Source organism: Juglans microcarpa x Juglans regia, chromosome 7D, assembly GCF_004785595.1.
Source record: "Juglans microcarpa x Juglans regia isolate MS1-56 chromosome 7D, Jm3101_v1.0, whole genome shotgun sequence".
Classification (NCBI taxonomy): domain Eukaryota; kingdom Viridiplantae; phylum Streptophyta; class Magnoliopsida; order Fagales; family Juglandaceae; genus Juglans; species Juglans microcarpa x Juglans regia.
The window spans coordinates 12,665,650-12,687,958 of NC_054606.1; the positions used below are offsets into that span (position 1 = coordinate 12,665,650).

The following is a 22,309-nucleotide window of genomic DNA, read 5'->3' on the forward strand; positions in this document are numbered from 1 at the left end:
AATAAATACTTAATTATTACTACTTTTCTGAATTTCGAAACAAAACACAAAAAATAATTTAACTTTTTCAAATCTTAAAACAAAAATAATATTTAAAAAAAATTCAAACACTATTTTAACTTTATAATGTTTTTATTCATTTTTTTTCTTTTTCCAAAACTCTATAAAAATCTTAATTTAAATCATTTCACTATTATTCACAAATAAGAAACGCTATTTATCATCCTCACACCACACACTAATATATGATTTATCATTTTTAATTTTCTATTTAAACACACATATATTGATGTATAAATATGTATATTTAAATAAAAAAAGAAAAAAAATAATAAATCATATATTAATGTACAATGTAAAAAATGAAAAATAAAATTTATATTCACAAATTATCCCACTATTAATTACCGATTTCTTATTTTATATCACTTCACCTCATAATCAAACGGACCTAATAAAAAGGCTTCAATTGCACCGGGAATGAGTGACGCCAACAACGATGGCGTGAAAGGCCACGCGCACCAATGATGTAAGGTCGATGAAAGGTGGTTGCTGAAGAGCTTATAGGTGGAGACTCCATTTGTGGGACAGGTGTTCAAAGAGAGCAGATTTGTTAATTTTTCCAGAAAGTAGCAGTTTTTCTGAAGACTAGAGTTTTGATCATAATAAGTGGTACGGAGAACTTTTAAAGATGGCTTCTTGGGATGAAAATCATAGGCCAATCCTCAATAGTGACGTCTGACCCTATAATGCGCGACTATTGGGGCACATAGGATGGTTGAGGAGATCCAAATGGCAGAAAGCAGGGCAACTACATAAGTATTTATTATTGTGTCTATCTCACTTCTTTCGAACCCTTCAATTCAATGGCACTATTGAAGAAGATCTGAATTCCTTTCATATTTGTCGTAGGTCGACTGTGAAAGAGAATGGGAAACACATGTGAGTGCGGTTAGAGATGAAAAGTGAAAACCATACAAATTAGCTTTGAGTGCCACACGTAGATGGTGGTGCATGAGACTCATGCTCCTCCCACAAAAAGGATATTAAAAGGAAAAATGGCCAAAGCAGGATGATTACAGCTGCAGAATGATGGATTTGATGATAAGGGAGTGAGAAAAAACTAAAGGAAAAATAATAAAAACAGGAGGGAAGAAAGGGACAAAGGAAGAAGGAGAGATGGAGAGAATAGAGGGACATGCCAAGAAATACAACTTCTTAAATGTTGCATTTATAAAAAAAATCTTATAAAAAAAATTTATAAACTAATATGTTTTAATATGATACGTTGGTTTTTAAATTACATTTTAATGTAATGTATTATATCTAGCGTAGTATATTAAGTCACGCAAGTTTGTAAATAAATTTACATTTAGTACTTCTGTGAAAAAAAAAAATATCAAACGAGAGAGAGAGAGAAGAGATAGAGTTAAGGATCCAGCTTTTTACTTAAAGAAGATTGAGCAAACCACTTTTGGCTGCCAGTAAACGTAAATTTTATCCATGTATGAGGAAGAGGCAATACCCCACTCATAACTCCTAGTACTGTTTCCTCAACTCTAATTGCTTGACCACTTACATATAAACATAATTCAAGTCCAATTTCCCCCCAATGAAGTTCACAAAAAAAATTCCCACAAACGGTTATTGAAAAAAAATAATAAATTGATGCAAACAATTAAAAATTTCAGAACTTTGCACAGTGCATTGGCAGACCTGTTCCATGATCGACAGCTACAATCTCCGTGGCATTGTTACATGCAAGCACATCCTGACCCAACTTGGCCCCAGCCGCCTTGAGGCCCTTGAGAGAAACTGGCTGGTTAAACAGGTTCAACGATGGCAATCTTGAGGCTGCAGGCAACTTCCCACCCGGCAATAGTGTCCTGAAGTCTACCTTCAACAATGGCACCTCAAAGTCTGTCTTGTCGTGCTTAACAACGTTATCCTTTGCACTAATATGAGCCCCTGGTTCCATATGGTTGGTCGAAAAGCTTGCCTGGTTTGGAAAGTTGGGATAGAGACTCACATAGCCTCGGAGGTACATCATGTCTATCAGAAACTTTTTCCACGAAGCTTGCCACCCATTTGTTCTAGACTTTGGAATTTGAACTGGGTTTTCCTTGGCATTTTCAGTGAACCTCATGTTCATGTAGACATAGAACTCTCTCCATTGCTTGGGGAAGAAAACAGCACCCCAGCTGCAGGGTAACTGGTGGAGATAAGGTGTGTTTGGATGGATGTGCTTGAAGAATTCAGTTGGATTCCATTTAGGTCTTTCTTTAACCACCTCAACAAGCTTAGGTGTGTATAGGGAGATGGAGGAAAGCTCTGGAAAAGACACTTGTGGGTCATAGTGGTAGGCTAAGAGGGCGTATTTGATCCATAGAAAATAGTAAGGAGATACTTCGATATCATCTTCAAGCAGGAGGCCATAATCGTCATCTGATGATGGGTACCAACTCTCACTAACAGCTCGAATCAGCCCTCCTTGAATGATCCTCCTTCTGAGGGTCTTGGGGCCGTGAGGCCAATCGAATGAGTTTACAAGTTTGATTGTTTCCTCGTCCACTTTACTGTCCATGTTGAAGCTGATAGGAATCTCATCCCCAACATAGAAGGCATTGCTCAGAGATTTGAGAAGCCTTGTTAATGAATGAGCTCGGTTTTGGGTGATAATGTTGATCGACACCCTCATCCGGTTCCAATCTGCATGTGAAAAGCTTGTTGGTTAGATGACTGTTTATGTTGATTCTAGAATTCAGTTACAACAATTCAAAAACAGGAAAAAAAAAAAAAAGCCGGCATTCTTACATGGCAATGCTGTTGATCGTAGATCAGCCATCCAAAGAACTTTTGACACAGAAGATCTTTGCAAAAGAACCAAAGTTGTGGCATTGGAGTTAGTTTCTGTTGCCATCTTCAAAGCTTTCTTCACATTAGGATCAATGTCAGCCACTGTAATCACGACACTGGGATTGTGCATTTTGATCAAACCTTTCATGCTGGAGTACACAGCTTGCAGCACAGGCACCTCAGATTTTGATACTCCCGAGAGTGATCCCACAGACAGATCAAATATCTTAAACCTTCGCTCCTTGCATACCAACTTTGGCCAGTTCAGAGCAGTTGCAGCAGCTTCACAAGGGCAGAAGTTGCCTCCAGAGACGGCAATGTAAGCCTTTTTGCCTACAGTAGACCTGAACTTTTCAAGAAGGGGTGCAAGCGCTTTGATCTCAGAAACAGAGTGGGCATAGAAGAGTGCATCAATTTTCTGAGGATTCATTGCTGCCCACTGAGTGATATAACCAGTAGAAAGTGCTTTCCACCATTGATCATCTCGAACTTGAACAATGTCTTTGAAGATTACAGTAGTTTCAGAGACATAAGCAAGCCGGTGTTCACTATCACCCCAAGTTTCCTTGTCATTGGGTCAACCGGAAGAACAAAGGAGCCAGCATTTCTGTACTTTTGAAGCTGATAGCTGCATGTTTTTGTGAGACATCATGAAACATCAGAAGCTGATCCATTTAATGAACACTTCAAGATAAGTAAATTGGATACTGTATCTGAAAACTGCATTTTTTTCAATCCGCTTCAAATTCTCATAAAAAAGTTATGGTGCTGTGATTGATATCTTCGTAGGTTTGTAAGGCTCAAAACATTGTCATATTATTTATATTATTCGTAGGTTTTAATTTTTTTATTTTTATTTTTAATGATATAATATCACATGATATGATCAAGGAGTTCTTCTATTTAAGTTTTTCTAACAAATTAAAGACACCCGCTTCTTCTTTATATATATATATATATATATATATATATATATATATCAATCAGACCATAGACCTTTGGCACAAAGACACCCACTTCTGAATCAAAGTTTTCATGAAGAAGTGTCGAAACTTCGAATACCTAATAATTAGGAAAAAATAGAGAATGTTGAATAAAGAAGTTGACGACGCCCAACAATCCTACGCCTTCAAACACTTTCCACGTCGATTTTCAACTACACAGGTGGATGTATAATATATGAAAGATGAGTAGGATCCATCAAACTTGATAGATACCGTGAACTTGGGCCGGCATTATTGATTAACAAACAATTAAGATATAACAAATAATAATTTGAATTTGTAACTTAGTTGGATATATATTATTGCACAGGTGACCAACCCAATATATGTTATTTTGGTTATGGTAGCATTAATTTACTACTACTTTAATTTGGGGAACAGGATTGGAAAATGTAAACTTAAAATATTTGAAAATCTAACTCTAAAGTACTATAAATTATCTCATGTTTTTCACTTTTTTTTTTTATTAATTTCATTTTGGATAAATGAATGAGTTGAAGGATGATTTGAGGTGCAATTGACATACCTAAGATGCAGATCTTCGCCAGTTGCAAAGGTGAAGGGAGTCTCAGTGAAAAGCGTCTTGACAAGCTCTGCAGACAAGAACCAAGAGCTGGAAAGAAAATCGACCTGCACAATTTTATCAACTGTGATGTCATAAGCAGGGTCAGGCAAATAAAGCCCTGCTTCCTTCGACCGAAACTTTCTGTAGCTTGGAAACGTGAAATCCTTCTGTCTGAATGGCAAAATCCTTCCTATACTTCCCAACACCGAGTTCTGATACTTCTCTGTGCCAGCTACATGTGACAAAATCTGTAGCATTTTCCTTCCAGGAATCATGTCATCGTCAAGGATGTATACAAGATCTGCTTCTGTCTGTAAGGCCATTTGGAACCTTCCATAGTACTTGAAATCATAGCTTGAACTTATGAAGCTGATTCTTGAATCATTGTAGCTTTCTACGATTCTTTTCAAGGAGAGTTCATTTGGGCTGCCAAATGAAAGTACCCAAACATGGTGGAAAGGAAGTGTCTGTTCAAGCAATGAATCCAACTGGGAGCAAAGAGTTTTTCTTTTGAAATGGTTCAAGATGACTGTTACTTTTGGCTTGTTTGGACCTTTCAAATCCCACTTAGACTTGAGTGACATGAGCTGATCAAGAGTTTCTGTTCCAATGTTCTTGCTCTGGAAGTCCAAAACTTCCTTGTAAAGGTCTGTCTTCAACTTGATCATGTGGACATCGTTGGACTTCTTCTGCATGAAGTCTATTTTCTCATGCTCGCATACTTGGGATGGTGTTATTGGCATGATTTCAGCTCCAATGAGAGAGGAGGCTTCCTGGTACCGACCAAGAACATGTGGCGTGACAATGAATTGCTTCCATTGTTGTGCGATTTTTGTTGCCCATGTGAACTCTGGTTTGGTTCGCAAATCTATTGCAGGACTCATGTAGTACAGAAGGAATGTTGCATAAACTGCAAAGGCAAATTGCAGACAAGTAAGTGCTGTAACAAGCCGAGATGAGACACTCTTTTGAGCTTTCATCTTGTTCTTTCCTCCGACATAATCATTAATCATCCCTTCCAAGTAATCCCCACTTCTCATTGCCTGATTCCGAAACAAACCCATTTCACGAGTTCAATTATACAGAGTGCCAATCCTGCAAAGAGCAAAGATATTTCAGGAAAAAATAAACCTTAGGTACTGAAACATGAAATCTGCATGACATTTAAGCTGGACCACTGACCAAAACCTGCAAACCCAAATCAGGAAATAAAGCTATATATATGGTTGTGCAGACAACAACATCAATCAACTTATGATTGATATCTTCAAGCACTGGACACCTGCTGCAGCAGCTGCTGCAAGCAGATTCTACCTCAATGAAAAGCTCTGAAAAGTTCGAGAATGAGTGAAAAGGAAGAGACCGAGAAAGGTTTCTGAAGAAGTTGATAGATGTATTGCTGAAGTTTTGAGGTGCAACGGATGTTGTGCCTCTGGTATTAATATAGTTGAAAAAGGTAGCAAAAGTCTAGGGGATACCCCCATGAGAAAATGCATCAATGGTCACATGGGGTGGGAATTGAGAAATGTCAATGAACGCGTTATCTTCACTTCATGATCATACATTTCCAACCTTACGACACCACAAAAAGCCAGCTTTGGTGCCGGAGAAAAGGGCTCACCCTGCGTTTCGGGCACTATGTACGTGCCCAGAAAACAACAGAGCCTTAAAACTCTGAAACTTATATATATATATATATAAGTTCCATAATCTTATGTTGCAAAACGTCAAATCCCCAAAAATTAAGTAATCGAAGAGTGAGTACGTTATTTCTCAAATCCAGTTCCCAAGAACAAGAGTGTCTACCCAGGAAAGCATAACACATGAAGAAGCAATTAACAATAATAATAATAATAATAATAAATTAGAGAGCAGCATGCAGCCATACTCACAATCGTGCTTATAACGAAAAAGATCAACTAAACAGGTGGAAAGCCTTTTCTTCTTCAGCAAATCAAGCTAAAGCCAAACCTCAAACTCACACCACCACCATTAGTATAAACGAAATCGAATGGTACAAGAGGGCCACGTCGAGTTGCAAAGAAGAGAATTGCATGCATTAGGCATAAGAGATCCGAGTGAGTATAAGAAATTTTTAAATAGATATTTTTGCTAAATGTGTCTAAATACTCATATATTTATATATTTATCGGTAAAGTTTGACTTTTTTTTGCATGAAGATTCGTAGATGAACAATATTGTGGCACATACGCTGTAATGGCTTTACGCCAAACTGGTACAAGTTGAAAGCAAGAAACACGCAGGCGGAATTTGCCTGTACAAGGGGGAATTCAAATAAGTTTGGTAGCTTATTCAGGAAAAAGGAAAAAGGAATGGGGAAATGAAAACACTTTCCTTTATCATTTATCAATCGGCAGCTCAAGTCCTCATTTTACAGGTGAGTTGCCATAAGAGTTGGCCAAAGCTGGGAAAGAAATTAAGAATATTGATCAGAAATTGTGTCTCATGACTCGTAAATATTTTAAATTTTAAATTTAATTTATATGATTATTTATTTAAATGATAGACATAAAATTATTTAATCGATCAATATGCATGTATGACTTAGATTGACATAATTTACGATAAAGAGTGACATTACTCATCTAGAGATAATTAATTGGTTGACAAAACTAGGATACCATTCTCAATTCACATCTCAACTAGGATACATTAATCTAGAGATAAATGATATAGTCTCGTCTGTTTTTATAACTCATTTCAACTCATCTCATCTCATTTAATCATTACAACTTTCTTAAATTTTCATACAAAATAAAATAAATAATTCAACTTTTTCAAATCTCAAAACAAAAATAATATTAAAAAAATATATTCTAACAATACTTTATTCAACTTTTAATTTTAATTTTAACCTATCTCATATCATCTGTAAAAATAAACGAGATTGCCGTATACATAAATATATATATATATATTCTAAAAAAATTCTTTGACTGCTTGTTTAAGAAATCGATATGAGATTGCCGTATATATATATAGTTGAAACCAAAACTCATGCATATTAACTGAACTTGGCCAAAACTCAAAAATATCATAAAAAATAGCATGCATGTATTAGATTATACAAATTCTTCTATACAAATTTTGAATTTTACTGAGTACTGTCACATTTTTATTTTTTTACCTAACATGTATGTACGTAATAGGATAGAAGGGTAAAAACAATAATATTATAAAACTGAAAAAGTCCAAAATATACAACTCCATATATCCATTGATCAATCGGGGCTCCATGAGCTTGCAAGGAAGGTCTAAGCCACGAGAAATTGCCTCGAAAATGATAATAACTAATTAGGTGTCACTCCACTCACTCAAATATGTACACAAAATTAATTGGTTGATTAATAGATATGCACCCTTTTCCCAATGGCCTCCAAATTAGTCTTCAAGTTGAAGAGGAATTGAATGTCGTACAAGACAAATACCATATAGTATCAGCATGACTAATAATGAAAGATCCAAGTGATGATATGATGCACATGGGAGAGACCCTTCTTCTGACTTTCAAAGCAAGAAAAAGAGAATTTCCCTTTTTTTTGGTTAGGTAGCGGATAATTAATAAATTAATTAATATTATTGGTTGTGTGGTTTCCACTAGCTAATTATAACTAGATGGCCTGCCTCCTTCTCGTGTATCCGCGTTTTGGTCAAGTCCATCCAGACAGAGTACGTGTCTCTCATTAGATCCCCCGTATACACTATATAGATAGAGCAATGTTAAGTACAGTCTTCATTTGAAAACTGCAATATAAGTCTAGACAATTTTATCTTTAAATTTTTTAAAATTACAAAACTATCCCTCCTAAAATGATACTTTTTCTCATTTAATAAAAGACCTGTACATACAATCTTCAAGTAGAGATTACAAATAGAATTTCTCACATATATATGATCTATATGTACATGCAGAGTCAAATTAAACTCATGTCTAAGTGCGTTTCATCATATTATATATATTTACAAAATCAGATCTAATTAGATTTGACTTTTTCTCTGGACTTGGCACATTTTGACCCCCAAAGCTGGTTTTGCTTTCCTCTTTTAGTTCAGAGGTGATGATCATCTGAAATACCAAATAAAGATACGTGCGTACGAAGCCGCAATTCAGTTCAATTCGATTCAATTCTCTATCCCAATTATATGTAGTTTTTATTGGGGAATTACCAGATCTGAGATGATGATGATCTAATTTGGTCAGTATTTTTGGAGGTCTCGTGATTCTGCTTGAAGAGATTCCATGCATGTGTACGTGTGTGGGTCTCACGAGCATTGCTTTCATGGCATGTAACTAGTCACTAGTGCTGCTTCAAACTCAAGGGGTAAGACAAAAAGAAAAAAGAGGGAAAAAAAAAAACAGGGTTTGCCCTTGAGACTTCGAAAATGCCATTTCTATCCCGGTAATTGAACTCATTAATTGTGAGAGAACATCTCACGCTCCTACAAAGATCTAGAAAATAGAATGGATTAATGGGTAATTTTGTCGCTCTTTTGGTATATCATCGAGCGTTCAATACTATTTTAGTCCGTGTGTTTTTACTCTTTAGGCTGATTAGTCACTAAACTTTAACTTTGACCAAATCAATCCCTCAGATTACGAAACCATTACGAAGCTGTGAAAATGCCACGTCATCACCAATGAATGTCTATAACGTGAATAGTGTCTGGGTCTGGCGTGGCTTGGGTCACATCCAGGCAACTCTGCTTGGGTCAGGCGACCCAATCTGCCAAGCCTTGGGTTAGGTGACCCAGGTTGCTGTTCTTAGGTCTCCTGGGCAAGGACTTTCCAAGACGGGAATGTTTGAATAATAGGTTAAGATAATATAAAAATTAAATAAAATATTATTAAAATATTATTTTTATTTTGAGATTTGAAAAAATTAAATTATTTATTATATTTTATATAAAAATTTGATAAAATTATAATAATGAAATGAAATAAATTAAAAGATTCTCTCAATCAAAACAACCCAAGTTATGGTTTCGTCACCGTTGACAATCATCCCAAAACAATGGATACAGTGTAGCAAATAAAAAACAAATCGACGAATGGTATCAAGTGATTAATCTGGTCCCATAGGTTGTCACGCTAATGTAATTATTGGAACAATCCAACCAACAGGTTACTTTGAATCATCTATTGCAATAAGTTCCCGCAATACTGAGTCTGATTTTGTCGAGGATATAGTTGAGAACCTCCAATCCCACATCTTTGCATATTCTTGGATAAGATAGGTAGAAAAAAGATAGTGTGACTCACTCAAATCTTGCTTGAGATTTGACAGAATTTGAAGCGTTGAGACATACAATAAATATTATATACCCCATTCATGATAGTTAAAGATACAATGCATCTAACATGCATTTAACAATATGTAATATTCGCAAGGGATATATATTTTTTTGCACAATACTATGTACTATAAGTAATAGATCCCAAAAACATGAACATACTTTATAACTTCTAAGGCTGTAAAAAAAATGGGGAAACTGTTAAACTGGACTGAACCAGTGTGTTCGATTTGGTTCCAAACCGGTTCGGTCCAATATTAGTTTCTATTAAGCAAAACCGGTTAAAAATCGGTCCGGTTTCAGTTTTAAAATTTTAGAACACATGTTTGAATTGAATTGGACCAGTACTTATATATATATTATTTTTTAATTTTTTTATATTATATATATATTATATGCTAAATTACTTATTAATATAACATGAAATTTTAAAATCTTATTATCATGTCTATTAATCTTATAAAATAAAACTAATATAACATTTGATTATGATATAACAAATAATCTAAAATTTTAATCTTAAATATGAACATTAATGTTAAGTTATTATTATGAACTTACTTTGGGTTAATCACTTGCTAAAATCTTGTTGGAGTATAATTTTTTTTATCCCTAAAATGGAAAAAAATGGGCCGAAGTCGGAAGTTCCAGTTTTAGTGATTAATCGGTCTAGTATCGGTTCTTATATTTTCAAAATAGGTATATACTGGTTCGATTATAAAAAATGTCCACAACCAGATCGAACCAGACTGGTTATACCTCTAATAACTTTGCATGATAATAGATATCCAAAGGTTACAACACTTGACCAAAAGGTCTCTAACAACATAAGTACTAGAGACAACGCTCCATAAATACAGTTTAAAAATAAAATATGTTCTACTAAATTGTTGTGGCCATGATCCCCTAAAATTGCGTCTAGAAAGTGGATAACCCTAGTTATCAATTTTTCGTTGTTTCTATGTGGACTAGTCAGCCTCGCCTAGTCCTCTAGGCATGGGTTTTCAATATCCTGACACAATATCTACCATTTCGGGGGAATGTTAGTCGGGACCAAGTGAGATTTGTTTACAAATTTCAATAAGTACACTACCAAGCTACTAACAGTATACAATGCTTGCTTGATCGCGATACTTATATTTTTGTTACGAATATTTGTAAGTTGACTCTTAACCTACTTTCAGATAATGCTTGTATATTGTGTATTGGTATTATGTGATCTTTGCAATGTTTTTATGTCACTTGAATAAAGAGATCTATAGTATGGTATGCTTTGTATTTGGTTTTATGTGATATTCGTCATGCCTACTTGCTTGAAATGTTTCGGTCATGCATAGTTGTCATGATGAGGAAATTGTCTTTTGCCATGATTAAGCACGGATTGTCGTTGCCCATATTTTGTGATAAGTAAATCGCATGTTCTAATATTTTCAATCCATAACAAAAAATGTTTTGATTTGTTGTTTGATAACATGACATGATTACATGGTATACGACATCTACATGTTCAAGTTGCATATGAAAGAAAAAGAGTCCCAAGTACATGTCTCATGCATTTCAGGTTGTGCATAGTTTTCAAAAGAAAAGTTCATTACATATTTTGTTATGACTCCAAATGCTAGGATAGTGTAACTCCTTTGTCAACTCTAGAGTGCATAAAATTGGAAGTGGTAACCCCAGAATTGACGAAGCACAGTCGGCGGACCTCGAATGGATTATTTTTAAAGAACTCCGGAGCGAGGTATCACTTAATGCTAATGGATGCCTTAAGATGGTTGCAGTGAAGATGAAATGCGATTTGCCGCATAATGATAAGAACTTTAACATAGTCACCACCGATCAAGTGGTCCGAGAAGTGAGGTGGTAACTAATAGTGAGCCCACGGTGCGTAGGGGAGTCATGAGGTGTCCGCCTATATGTTACAAGTATTATATGTTATGAGTAATATGTGTTAAGAAAAGATGATAAGTGTTTTTGAAAAAGAAAGATCAAACATGATTTTTTGTCACCAAATTTACGTAACATATATGCATAGGTCAAAATCTCAGGTTAAGTACATGTCTATGCATACATTTTCATAGTTTGACTTTATATGCTTATTTTATTATTTATATGTTACGTGTTAACTTACTGAGATTTTTCAAAATCTTATTGTAGTAATTTTTACTACCATCCCCCATCCAAACTGGTAGAAGTTGTGACAGGGCAATAGACCAATTATGGGGAAATGCAAGAGGCTGGTTTCCCCGGTGGTCAAAGAGGCTCCGCAGAGCCCTGAGTGCTTGGTAGAGCCAACTTTGGAGGATAGGCTAGAGGCAGTTGACTAGTTCATCTTTGAAGGGTTTAAGTTGTTCGAAAACCAGCAGAAAATTATCAACAAGGACAAGGCAAAATAACAATGGGGTTGTAGGGTCTTGAAAAAAAAAAGAGTGAAAAAAAAAAGTATGAAAAGAGGGAAATGGTTGTTTTGATTTTATATCTTTTGGTATTTTAAAAATTTGAGCAATGATACTGTTTTGGGATCTTTAGTTTTATGGTACTATAAATTTGGAAAAATTACTCTTAATCTTACTTAGATTTATATGAATTTTCACTACGATTTATTGTATACTGTTAGAAATACACTAGGTGAGTAATACACTAAGTACATTGCATCTTAACTGTCATATATGAGAGTATGTAATCTTGAGTTACATATCTTGATGCTTCAGTCACCGTCCAATCCCAAGCGTGGGCTGGTGGCGTTACAATTACACTACCAACTTTCTTTTCTCACATAAACTAATAAGTTTAATAATTATTTATAATCATTTATCAAAAATAGTTTTCGGAGAAATTTTTATTTCTTAATAGTCTTTATCTTTTGTTTTCTTCAGATGATTTCTTTCTCAGGGCCTTTTAATTTTTTTTCCTAAATAATTTTAGGTGTTGTTTGAATAGTAAATTGAGATGAGATGAGTTAAAATGAAAGTTAAAAGTTGAATAAAATATTGTTAAAATATTATTTATTATTGTTATTATTTTTGAATTTGAAAAAAATAAATTATTTATTATATTTTGTGTAAGAATTTGAAAAAGTTGTAATGATTAGATAAGATGAGTTGAGATCAACTCTGAATCCAAATGGAGCCAAAATATAATTTCTTAGAGAATTTAAGGACTTTTAAAGGGATGTTTGGAAATAGTTTTCATCTCATCCTATCTCATCTTACTTACGTCATCATATCTTATTTCTTTCCCAAACATCACTAAGAAACAAATACTCTCAAACTAATCCTTACAACTTTTTCAAACTAATTATTACAACTTTTCCAAATTTTCAAATAAAAAATAATTAAACTTTTTCAAATTCTAAAATAAAAATTATATTAAAAATTATATTCTAACAATATTTTAACTGTATAATATTTTTTATTCAACTTTTTCTCTCTATTTTTTCCAAACCCATAAAACATTAACTATACAAAACCAAACCATCTCATCTCATCTTATATAATTATTACAATTTTTTCAAAATTTCACACAAACTATAATAAACAATTCATCATTTTCAAATCCCAAAATAAAAATAATATTACAAAAATTATATGCTAATAATATTTTATTCAATTTTCAATTTTTTTCTCATCTCATATGTGTGACCAAACGAGGCCTCAAACTATTTCATTACTATTGACAAACTATCTTATTGTTTTATTCACAAAATTCTTATCTTATCTCATTCTCCAAGCATCCTCTAATTTTAATAAAGCCCATTAATGTTTTTTTTTTCTCAAGAGACCTTAAAAGTAGTGAGGGGCTTTAGTCTTGTTTGGATAGTGAGATGAGATTATCTATGAATAATATTGAAATGGTTTGTGAATAGTAGTAAAATTATTTGGGTTGAGATGTTTTATGAAATTTTGTAAAGAAAAAAAGAAAAAAAGTTGACCAAAAATATTATAAAGTTAAAATATAATTATAATATACTTTTTTAATATAATTTTTGTTTTGAGATTTAAAAAAGTTGAATTATTTTTTATGTTTTATTTGAAAATTTGAAAAAGTTGTAATTATAGGTAATGATTAGATGAAAAAGTTAAAAAAATTAAAATTGAATTTTTTTTTTTTTTGTATTTATAGTATTTGGATATAGATATGAGATGAAAGAAAAATGCTACTCTTACTACTTATTCTTACCCTTAGGAGTTATTGCTGTAATTTTTTATTTTTTTTTTAAATATTTAGAAGTGTTAAAAAATATATGTAAAAAAAAAAAAAAAAAACTGTAGCTCTGTAGAGCCGCCCAAAATGAAATGAGAGAAGAGTCTGTTATCCAAATCAGACCTAGACAATTGCCTAATTTGCCTTGGCATTGAGCCGGCCATGTGCGTGGGTCACACAAATATTTTGGTGACGTGCTTGGTGTTGCTAGAACGCGGATGGAAAGAAAAAGGATACAGCCGACGCGTGGTGGTCACTGGCTAGTGGCAAGGAAGGCAGCGACTGGAGATTGCAAAACATGATTCATTGGTTTTTAAAAAACCTGTTGACCATTTTCTTTGTATTTTTTTAAAAGATTATTCCTTGGTCAAATAATGGTCCCAAAACTCTTAACAGAAAAAACTGGTAAGGCAGTATATTGTTGACTGAACCTCACGCTTGGCTTGCCATATCTATAGCAAAAATATAATATAGCACAAAACTATTCCAGAAAATAATAGCACTTAAACCTGTCTTGTTTAGTTATAAGATAAGATGAGATGAAAATTGAATAAAATATTATTATAATATTTTTTTTATTTTGAGATTTGAAAGAATTAAATTATTTATTTATTTTATATTGGAGTTTGAAAAAGTTGTAATGATTAAATGAGACGAGATGATTTATGTAACCAAACAAGACCTAAAACATAAAATATAATCCAAAATAAAAATTAACAAAATTAAAAAAAAAATATTAAAAAAAAAAACCAAAACATTAAAAACAAAAGACCAGAAATTGTTAAAAAAAAAAAACTCATAAAATCTGAAAAATGTTAAAAAAATAATGTTTTTAGAAAGTACTGTACAAAATATACAAAGCAAGAATTTTAGGGTAAATTAATATTGTGATCTCAAAGATTTTACTTTTCAACCTTCAAGTGGTAAAGGCTTTGGGCTTGGGGTATGCTCCTCCCATGTCTAAGGTTCAAATCTCTTGGATGCAAACAATCTCTAGAGACCATTAGACTGGTGGATTTTTTCTTTGAATTATTCGGCTTGTGCACCCCCAAAATTAGTCAGGACGCTGTTCCTGGACACCTAGTACCAATAAAAAAAAAGGTTTTACTTTTCAAATTGGTCCCTTAGTTAAAAAAAAAAAAAAAAAAGTTTCACAACAATCCTTAAAACTATGAATAATGATAGTATGCCCTCCCATTTTGATCATTCATGTATTTATTTATTTATTTAATGATTAAGAAAGTGACTATTAAGGTATTGATATTTTTTGTTTTTTAAAAATGCTTAAAAAATGTGAAAAAAGAAAAAAACAAAAGAAAAAAAAAAGTGGATTTAGCCTAAGGGCACGCCCAATGGCCTGGGTGGCACCCTAGCATTACCCTAATACTATACCCATATATCAAAATGGTCTCTCGTTCCAAATTCTATTAATTCATTAACAAAAATTATTGATATTACATTCATTTAACACCTCACGACCAAATAGAAATAGACGTGTGTTACTTATTTATGTATATTAGTTTGAGAGCTGCTAAATATATAAATAGATTTCACAAACTGATGTAGCACGATATCAGTGTGCCATACCAATCTATTTTTTACTTTTTTTTTTTTTTTTCATTTCTCCCCTCTCCTCCCCCCTCTCCCCCTCCTTTTTCCAAACCCTCGAAACCCCCATATCTCCATGCTAGTGCCGCAACAACCTAGCCATCTTCCTCGCCCCTCACACCGTGGCGTTGCCCATCATCGACAAGACAGGGACGTCATCTTCATCGCCCCTCAACGACGTCGTTGCCCCTCAACTACAGGTACTCTCTCTCTCTCACTCTGTCTCTGTCTCTCTCTCTCTCTAGGCCTTGAAAAAAGGAAAAGAACAGGTTTGGGAGGGGTGAGGGGAAGTGAAGAGAAAAAAATAAACTTAGCTGATGTGGCACGTTGGCATTGTACCATGTCAGTTTGTGGAATTTTTTAGTGTCCCTAGTGTTTTTTTGTTAGTTTTCCAAAAATTAAAAATATAAAGTATAAAGTTTCAAAAAATGATCAAGATTTTTATTAAACCAACTAAAATTAAAAAAAAAATAAGAAAGTATAACTCAAGAATTAAAAAGAGAACACAAATTTAATAACCAAAATCTTTTAAAAGTTAAATTAATTAAAAGTATATGCTAAAAATAGAAAAAAATTAATATTAGAAAAATTTTAAGAAATAAAAAAAATATTTGAATTTTTTTTTTTTAAAGAGCCCTCGTGGACTTGTATATGACTTGTCTATTTAAGACTTGTATAAATTATTTTTATTAGTTTGGGAATAGTTTAAAAATTATCAAAACCAATGACACTAAAGTGGAATAGAATTATCAAACATAAACACATAGGAAAGGGTGAGGGGAAGACTATTTATAATTTTGGGATTTTATGTCTTTATTTATTTGTTTAGATTCTATTTTTTCCCTATATTTATTTCGATTTGGTTTCTTACTTTTTATCATTTATAGAAGCCCAATGTGGTGGAGGGGCTTAAGGGGCCGTGAACTCAGCAAACCCACTCTTCTCCCCTAACAAATAGAATTTCAAAATTTTATACTTGAGCCTTCCAAAATATTGTATGCCTCTATAAAATTCATTAAACCCTCCTTACCCAAGAGGAGTAAGTTGATAAATGATATTTGAAATTTTAGAGTATATAAGTTTTGTGTATTTTTTTTTTTAAATTAGGTAAATCTTGGACTCATATAAAAAATAACTTTTTAATGATAGATCTCATTTTTTCATAAGAAATGTACGAAACTTGTATATTTTAAGAGTGTATCTAGTATTACTCTTTAAAATTATATTATTCACTCCCCTAAAATATACTTAGAATCTTTTGAATAAAAATTTGGCCCAGAAAAAATTTCTAGAAGTAAAAAATACATATATTGTTTCTAAAATTCACGACTATGATTTTCCTTCATCATCATTTCCTTTGATTCAGTTGTAGTTTTAACCCTTTTTCACCTTTGTTTATGTACCCCCCTCTCTCTCTCTCTCATTCTTTTTAATAAGGATAATGCTTGAGCGACCTCGGGGGGCTCCCACTGGGCTTTTTATATGTTTTTATTTTTATAGATTTTTTTAATACTTTTAAATATTTTTAAAAAATAAAAAAATCACATCATTAAAAAACATTTTTTTAATCAGGAAGTAAAAAAAAAAAAAAAATACAAAGTGTTTCTTAATGTGTTTTTTAATGATTAATATTTTTTTTATTAGCTCCAATGGGAAGACTAATATTTTTTTTTTTACTTCCTGATTAAGGAAGTTTTTTTTTTTTTTTTTTTTTTTAATGATGTTGTGATTTTTTTTATTTTTTAAAAATATTTAAAAGTATTAACAAAAATCTATGTAAAAAGAGAACCAAAAAAAAAAAAAAAAAACACATAATCCTCTTAGCGAAAAGGAAATACAAGTTCTTAGTTGAAAAGGTAAAAATATCCTTTGTAATTCATGATCTCTCGCCACTCTAGATATGTGATATCGATAAAACATATAACGCAAAAAGCATTGTTCTAATATGTATTATGTCATTGGTAGGAAAATGGGATGACATGAAAACAAAGTCCAGAGGAAATTGAAAGACAATTTAGAATTGACAACAAACATTCCAATACAAATTGTTGTAACACTAAATTTTCATCTCTATTTCCCTGTGCTCTGCATCTGCCAACCAAATGGAGCATCAGAATACCCTGGCTAATAATTCCCATTGAAGGAAAGTAGTAGTCTAGCTACACAACTTGAGGTCAATTTCTTCTAGTTTACACCAAGGGAAGAAAAAACAAAAAACCCCACTTGAGGAAATTTCTGGCCATCTAAAATTAGTGGCTTTCATCACAAAAAGCCTCCTCCTTCTACTCCAGTCTCCATCCATGCATCATCATCTATTCACCTTGAGATGTCACATTTTGGAGGGTAGCCTAATTGTTCAATTTCCCAGCTTAGCTTTGATGCTACTATTTCATGCCTTGGAAAATACTCCTGCAACACAGTATTGCAAACCTATATTTGGTCAATAATCCAAACAATATGATATATATATGATATATATGTATATATATATAAAGAGTAATGTTACGTACAGTCGTAGAGTGTACAAATACCGTGCAGTCACTTTGAAAAAGAATGAAATCCATTATTAATAAATTAATTTTTTTCTATGTGGGTTCTGTATTTATTTACTTTTTTCAAAATGATTGCGTGACACTTGTATACTCACGACTGTAACTATCATTTCTCATATATAAAGAAGTCTTACCTCCATTTTCTTGACTAGCTCTTTTGCAGTAGGGGCGGATACAATGATATGGCGTGCACTTGGACTAACGAAGCCTTCCTCCACTGCTTTGTCGATGAATGACAACAAGGAATTGTAGTATCCATCTACATTCAACAATCCCACCTGCCAAAATCATCCAAGAACTCTGTTTAATGTTTTATTTTTTTACTCTTTTCCCCCTAAAAGTAAAACAAGCATTCAACTAAAAGTAATTAATTTATTATTATTAATTTTTTAATTTTTGGTTGCGAAGAATAAAATTTATGAAGGATGGAAATATACGGGCTTATCATGGATGCCAAGTTGGGCCCACGTTATCACTTCAAGAAGCTCTTCAAGAGTCCCATACCCACCTTCATGGACATAAAGAGGAATTAGAATAATAAGATTTTGTCATATCACTAGAACCACACAAATATCGGGAAGGGAATTCCAGCATAAAATTACAGTATTCAAGACAATAAACGCCAGTAATATTAAAAAATATATATATATGCCTCAAAACAAATTGAATAATGATGCTTTAGATGTTCGGATTCATGCACATTTCCCTTTTTTGGTCTCCTCTTCGGGTCAGTTTTTCTTGCGTTTTTGTGTCCTTTTCTTTTATACCACCGTTGAAATGATTCTTGAACTAAAACTGGACAACCTTGTCCAACTTTTCTGAGTTTGGGCCTCAGCCCATTTACCAATGTCAGAAATGGGATTTTAGGTCTTAGCCCAAAAGATAGTTAACATTCAGACCCGGTTTGTATTCGCAAGTCATCTCAAGTCATCTCACTACTATTCATTATTATTCATCAACTTTAACTTACAAATCTCACTACTATTCACAACTCATCTCATTACTATTCATAGCCCATCTCAACTCATCTTCGAATCTAAACGATACCTCAGTCTTCCATTGCGGAAAAAGAAAAACTACATATTGGGCTTGTAATTTATCTATTTACCCCTCACTCCGAACTCAAGCACAGTATAATTCCTTTTAAACCCCCAATTCATATTTGTAATAATTGGAAACCTAGCTTTGCATCTTATGCTCAATAGGGTAAACCCAAGATAAAAGGACGTGTACCCTAAAAGAAATAGTGTTACAACAAGCAATATCATGGAATAAGCTGGCTTTGGTTTGGCTAATGGCATCTTAATTAATTAAGATTAATTATTTAATATCATTTCTGCCCCTGCCTTGGTGGTGAGTCATTTTAATTCTTATCTGGGATTTTTGGTAATCTAGAGGGTATTTTGGGGATACCAACCCATTTCATGGTATGTCAAGACAATACCACGTCATGGAGGCTGGAGGTGGGGTGGATGTTCAATAAGAATGATGGCAGGTATTTAGAGTATTTGTACCAACCGGGTAAGGCAATAAAGGCATCAGAATGCCTAGCCATCTCAGCCTTCCTCTGGTGCATGTCTGCTACTGCCTTCACTTCACCCACTGGTTCTCCAGTTATCTGCAGGCTCAGCAGAACCCAAGTCAATCCACCAAAATAAAAATAATAATAATAATAATAAAACATGCAGAAAGAGACAACTTTGGAGAGAGAGAGAGAGAGAGAGAGACTTCCAATCAGTGTAGGGCACAAATTAAGAAGCAATCAGGAGTTGTGCAGAAAAGAAAAGAAAGAGAAGGAAAAAACATAAACATGAACCTGATATTTTTGGTCTATCCAGAATGAGAGGAAAACGGAGACCCAGAGAACTAAGGAATCCAACAAGTGGAGGAGGGAGAGGGACATAGTGGTAGAGACCTCAGATGGCCAGGTGGATTTGAGGAAGAGATATAGTTTCTTTTAAGATCAGGATTTGGGAAATCAAGGAAATCTGAGGACCAACCAAAAATCCCACTTCGAACCCGCACGAATCCCAAAAGAGATAATTGGGAAATCCGTAGGTTTAAGATAACAAAGGTGAGGTAGAAATTCATGTCAATGTAGCTACCACAAGACGAAAAAGAAAAAAGCCACATTTAACAGAGGAGGCAAAAGGAATTATTAGATAATGCTCTATCTCTCTCTGGCTTGTTGGGTCATTTTCATTTTTTCTTGGTCACTGCAAAATGTTTTAAAACATGATATTGGTAGGCAACATACCTCTCTAGGCATGAGTGTCTTGGGTATAACTCTGCAGACAATAACATGACAAAATAAAGTTTTGAATGAGATAAAGACCACGGCCATAATAATAACACAACCACCAAAAAAAATGACTATCTTTCACTTCCAATTTTTTAATCCATTTAGCAATTTACTCAACGCAGAAAGATGAAAATGAAGATGAAGATGAAGATGCTCACCCAATGACATGGCGACCACCATCGTAGACAGCTTGGGAAATCGAACCCATCAAACCGACGCTCCCTCCTCCATAAACCAGGTCAATATTTCTTGAAACCTGTCACAAACCAGGCAACAGTAACCCAGCATAATCAGCGAGAGCGTTGTAATTGGTAAAATGGCAAGGGAAATTTGGGGGGGTTCGAAAACTCCAAAATCCATTTATGAAGAAGCTAATTTACAGAGAGTGACAAATGGCGAAGCTCATTAAGGTACACAAAATTACTCCAACAAAAGAAAAAAGAAAAATGTGATGAAAATTCAATGGTTGTTCAACAGAGTACTTATACTTTGGATATAGCTTCGCGGATTCCAAGATGAGTATGAACTGAAATGAAATGTAGCTCACAAAAGAGAAAGTGAGGTCTTATAACAGGCTACAGCAAGAAACCATGAATTGAAGTTGAAAACGGTCCGTCCCCTGTAGTATTTTTGAAGAAAGCTATGCCATATAGAAGAAGAAGAAGGAAGCTCTAACATTCTGACTACTTTTCATGAAAAATCGCTTGGGGCAACATGAAAATAGTGGTTAAAATCAAGAAATCCATGAAGCCCATGTTCCGAAACTCAGAAAAAAACTGAAGTCGGATATATAATTGACCTGACAATAAAAAAGAAATAGAAACCCAAATGGAACAAAGAAAAAAGAAAGAAGAGCCATTAGACAGAGACATTACCAATTCCCTGCCGAGCTCAATAGCAGCGTCCCTATAACTGCTCTTCTTTCCTGGGCTACTCCCACAAAACACACAAATCCTCTTGAACTTTGATTGCTCCATCTCTCTCTCTCTCTCTCTCTCTCTCTCTCTCACACTCACACACACACACACACACACACACACACACACACACACACACACACTCGCAGAGAGAGCTATGCAAATATCCCGTGCCTTCTTACTGCCCCCACGGTTTGACAATTCGAGAGTGCGTCATGACCGAACGAGAGGGAGTGCATATATATAACGGTAGTATAGGTGCACGTTAGCACGCGCAAATCCATACTCTGTTAACACCATAAGTTTACGGCCGAATGACTGATCTAAATATTTTTCCACCTTTTTTCTTCCCTTCTTTCCTTTTTTTGTTTCCCCTTTTGTTCCAGCAAAAATCTTTTAGCTAGAAAATACATTTTATTAATATTTTTTGCTTTAGAAAAGAATTACCATTTTAATAGTTTTCTTGGATAAAACAATCAGGTGTACATATTTGAACAAGAAAAGTTCATTCAATTAAAATCAAATATTCTTGAGTTTTGACATTAAAAGTATTAACTTACTTTCAGTTTTATTTGGGTGACTTTGTTTTGGTGATATTGTTTTTTATCTAAAATCATCTCATCTCATCTCATCTTATCTCATTATTCAAACAGAGTTTAAATTTTATTTTGTAGGAAAAATCTACCGTCGAAAGAAGTGCACGCAAAAAACTGTGAGAGAAAACACAATTTATGCACAAAATGAATTAGTTTTCAACTATTAAACATAAGAGACGTTCAGATAGCAAAAGGAAAATGATTTAAAGAACATTTTTTTTTTTTTATAGGCAAAGTGATTTTATTTTGATATATAATTTAAGGTAGATTAGGTGTGGCGTTGGTGCCCCCACAATCGTCCCAAAATTTTCATACCTTAGTAGTCAAAGAAATATAGAAAGAAAATATATGGAGGAGACGTTTGGACTAATTTTGCAGGCAGCCCGTGTCTCA

The 22,309-nt window shown here is 33.7% G+C and overlaps 2 protein-coding genes across 2 annotated transcripts; both read right to left on the bottom strand.

Moving 5' to 3' along the window:
* Positions 1–1,425: 1,425 nt before the first annotated feature.
* LOC121238314 lies at positions 1,426–6,004 on the bottom strand. Its single transcript, XM_041135151.1, is given in 5 exon segments — positions 1,426–2,709; positions 2,815–3,435; positions 3,438–3,484; positions 4,387–5,520; positions 5,608–6,004. Coding segments are annotated over 4 exon segments (2,793 nt in total). The 5' UTR covers positions 5,490–5,520; positions 5,608–6,004; the 3' UTR covers positions 1,426–1,687.
* An 11,544-nt stretch (positions 6,005–17,548) lies between these two features.
* LOC121240065 (cytokinin riboside 5'-monophosphate phosphoribohydrolase LOG1) lies at positions 17,549–21,597 on the bottom strand. Its single transcript, XM_041137518.1, has 8 exons — positions 21,446–21,597; positions 21,279–21,393; positions 20,562–20,659; positions 20,359–20,389; positions 19,620–19,719; positions 18,539–18,609; positions 18,236–18,379; positions 17,549–17,958 (listed from the first exon to the last, which is right to left on the bottom strand). Exons 2-8 carry the CDS (start codon positions 21,378–21,380, stop codon positions 17,866–17,868), a joined length of 639 nt encoding a protein of 212 aa, XP_040993452.1. The 5' UTR covers positions 21,381–21,393; positions 21,446–21,597; the 3' UTR covers positions 17,549–17,865.
* Between the last annotated feature and the right edge of the window lie 712 nt (positions 21,598–22,309).